The 3,346-nt window shown below is 33.7% G+C and overlaps 1 protein-coding gene across 1 annotated transcript; it reads left to right on the forward strand.

Moving 5' to 3' along the window:
* The first annotated feature begins 776 nt into the window (after positions 1-776).
* Positions 777-2,520, forward strand: LOC134237401 (uncharacterized). Its single transcript, XM_062719505.1, has 2 exons — positions 777-984; positions 1,076-2,520. Exon 2 carries the CDS (start codon positions 1,123-1,125, stop codon positions 2,056-2,058), a length of 936 nt encoding a protein of 311 aa, XP_062575489.1. The 5' UTR covers positions 777-984; positions 1,076-1,122; the 3' UTR covers positions 2,059-2,520.
* The last annotated feature ends 826 nt before the right edge of the window (positions 2,521-3,346 follow it).

Here is a 3,346-nt window from a genome sequence, read left to right on the forward strand (position 1 = left end):
TTTCGTTCAAATTGCCATAACCTAGATAAAGAGGGATAAGTAATGAAAAGAAATCAATTTAAGAATTCTTAAAATTTAAATGTTTCGAACAGGACATACATGTAATACACCGATTTCTGGAAAGTCCAGAGATGAGATAAGGTACCTAGAGGGTGTAAGAATCCCCTGGCGAATAAATGCAATATCGTGGTATATGTATCAGGACACTGGACCATTCGCTTACCTGACTCAAGGGCGAGGTCTGAGGTGCATATTCTATAAGGTTGACCTCACAAGAGACATTTTTAACTGTAAAACAATATTCATTGTCTTTAATCTTCCAAACACAATAAAACAATTAAAATATAACAAGAGGGGCATTTATTAGAATGATTGGAAGGAAAACTGTGCATTATGTACAGACCTTCGCCACTAACAAACCTACTAGCACCTGTTTAACAGAGGGGAAAAAATACCAATGTTTTTAAGGTGAACGTTTTTAAGCATAAGACAATCCACCTTTTTGTTTACTCACTCTCCTCACTGTAATAAATTTTACAAATTAATTAACTAATTATTGTCAATTAATTATATTATAATTACTTACATCAGAAACTTTCTTGTTTTAGTCGATTACTATTTTACTTTTTTTGTGGGAAACATTTACGTAGATCAGTATTTTGCATCATTCACAATAAAGCCTTACATGAATATCATCCTGTACCACACATGCATGTATATATAACGCACGTATTATTTGATTGAAACCCTTACTTTTGAGTAACTGCACGTGACAAACACAATGCAAACGGTGCATGCATACATAACAATGAATAACTGAATAGAATAAAATATCGTGAACCAGGAAGCTCTCATTAAAATCATACAGGAGAAATGGATAACGACACATATTTATCCGAGAAACTTGAAAAGTGGAATAGTGAACTAGCCAAAGGGTTAACTCCGAATAATGTGATCCTCTCTCTGTATATTATTATAGGACTGGTGGGAAATTCTGTCGTCATTCTAATTTATGGATTTAAAATGAAAGGCAACAAAGAAGAAAGGTAGTTTATCCCATTTCTTGCCTTTGCAGATTTGTGGGCCTCCTTTGTATGCGGTTCATTCGGTATTGCTCTTAACATGATGCAAGCCCAGTTTAATAACACAGATTTGTGTAAAGCGTGGTGGTTCTTCGCAGCTTTTACAACTTTTTGTTCTCTTTTTATTCTATTGATAATTGCTGTGCACAGATATCGGAAGGTCTGCAAGCCTCTTTGCAAGCAGATGACATTAAAGTGGAAAAGAGTTGCGATGTGTATTGCGTTAATAACAGCGTTCACCTTATCTGTGCCCATGACTCATTTTTATGGTTCCGTACCCTTTCCCAATGATGCAGAGGGCATAACTGGTTTAAGATGCAGCAGACTGAAGACCGTCAACAAAACTGGGTCTTTGATTTTTGGAGGAATTCTAGTCTTGGCAGCTATAACAATCATTATTACTCTTATTTGTCTTTATACCAAGATAGGATACACTATTCTTAAGCATTTCAAGTATACGAAGACAAGTAACAACTTTGGGACAGAACACGCCAGTAAGACCGATCAATCTCAAGTTGGAGTCTCAAGTAGTGATAACCCACTGAGTGATACAGAAAATGGGACCGAAGACACCGGACTGTCTAGCATTCAACCTGCTCCAACTTCTTCTACAGCAACAGGAACGCCCCCTAAAATCAAAACAACACCTGTTGTAAGAAAAGCAGTTCCCTTCAAGTCCAGTGCAAAGAAAAGAAAGGAGAAAGACAACCGTAAAGTTGTCTACAAATTCACTCTGATGTTCATGCTAATCACAGTCATTTTCCTCATCTGCTATATCCCAAAGGTAATTATTATGCTGCTAGAAGCCAGGAATCCCAAATTTTGGGAGGAATTCTCGGACTCTGCTAGAGCTGGGGTCTTGTTTGTGTACAGAATGTACATCATAAACAATATTACTAATCCCTTCATATATGCTTTCCTGGACAATATGTTTGCAAAAGAAATTAAACATTTCTTCAGATTCTGCAGATGCTAAAGTAACATTTTTTTGTTGTTGTTTTTCATTCTTTTCTTGATAATGTCGTTTAAGTCTCCGTTTTTGTCTAGTTTTATAGTAATCATTAGATAGTCAATATCCATGACGACTTACACTCTATCTCAAAAGGCAAGTTTTTATTTTACCATTTATTATCTTTGAGGAAAGATTCTCAATTCAGAAATCATAATGTTAAAAATTAATAAAATGATGTGAAATAAATTTAGGACAGATGAAACATACCAACAATGGATGCCTGGATAAGCATATATTTTGGGGTCCATTTTTGTTGCAAATGATACAAACAACAACTTTCTTAATTGCCAATAACTTTCTTAAATGTTTAGAAATTATAAACCTTCTGTGGTGTTCAAAATTCTTACTCTCTGCGATCATCCTTTTTAATCTATACAAGTAGTTTCCTTTCAGATCCGAACATTGGGGAATTTTTGAGAGAATAAACTACGTTGTGAACCTTGTTCATTTTACTCATTTAAATATGACTCAAGTTGTTATTTTTAATTTTATAATAAAAGTTTGTTTGTATCATCTGCCCTTCAGTTGTTTCTTTATTTGAGACTACGCAATAAAATTGAACAAAACATAAAATAATTATTAGAAGTTTAAAGACGTACAACACACCGGGGGAGATAACTCTTGCGATTTCAATTGAACGTTTGACGTGACGTCAAATTTAACGTCAAAAATAAAGCGTCAAAACGACGAGTAAAACGATCCCGATGTATATCAATCATGAAAGAAAATTGGGATATGGGGCTTGGCTGTAATTGTGCGTATCATACTCAATCAATAAGTATTTTTTAATTAACCCGATTAAACTCCGTAAAAAGCAAGACATAAAATACCATCCCTTAATGTTTATTTCATTTCATTTCATATACAATAAATTGTATTTTTGATCAAAGCGCAGCATTTTTTTTTTATTCTGAAAATTTTATTTTACATTGCCGAAATTCTCATTATGTACAATTGGCTATATAACATTCCGATTAATGGTCTTCATTACAATTTGTGCATTTACGATATAAATATTGTTTTTCTTCTTTAACTAAATAAAACAACAATAAATAAACAAAAAAATCTTTTTACAATGTAAAATCGATGTTGTTCTCAGACCCTTACTGATCAAAGAGGAACAACTCTGAAAATGTAGGAGATGTTTATTTTCCTCCCTTTATTCACGGTTTTCCACAGAATGAGATACATTTACAGCAAGACCTGATAAATCCGAGAATTGAATACAATAGACCTCATATACACAATGTAA

Source organism: Saccostrea cucullata, unplaced genomic scaffold (assembly GCF_032062105.1).
Source record: "Saccostrea cucullata isolate Sc308-1 unplaced genomic scaffold, CSIRO_AGI_Scuc_v1 ctg3060, whole genome shotgun sequence".
In the NCBI taxonomy this organism is placed as follows: domain Eukaryota; kingdom Metazoa; phylum Mollusca; class Bivalvia; order Ostreida; family Ostreidae; genus Saccostrea; species Saccostrea cuccullata.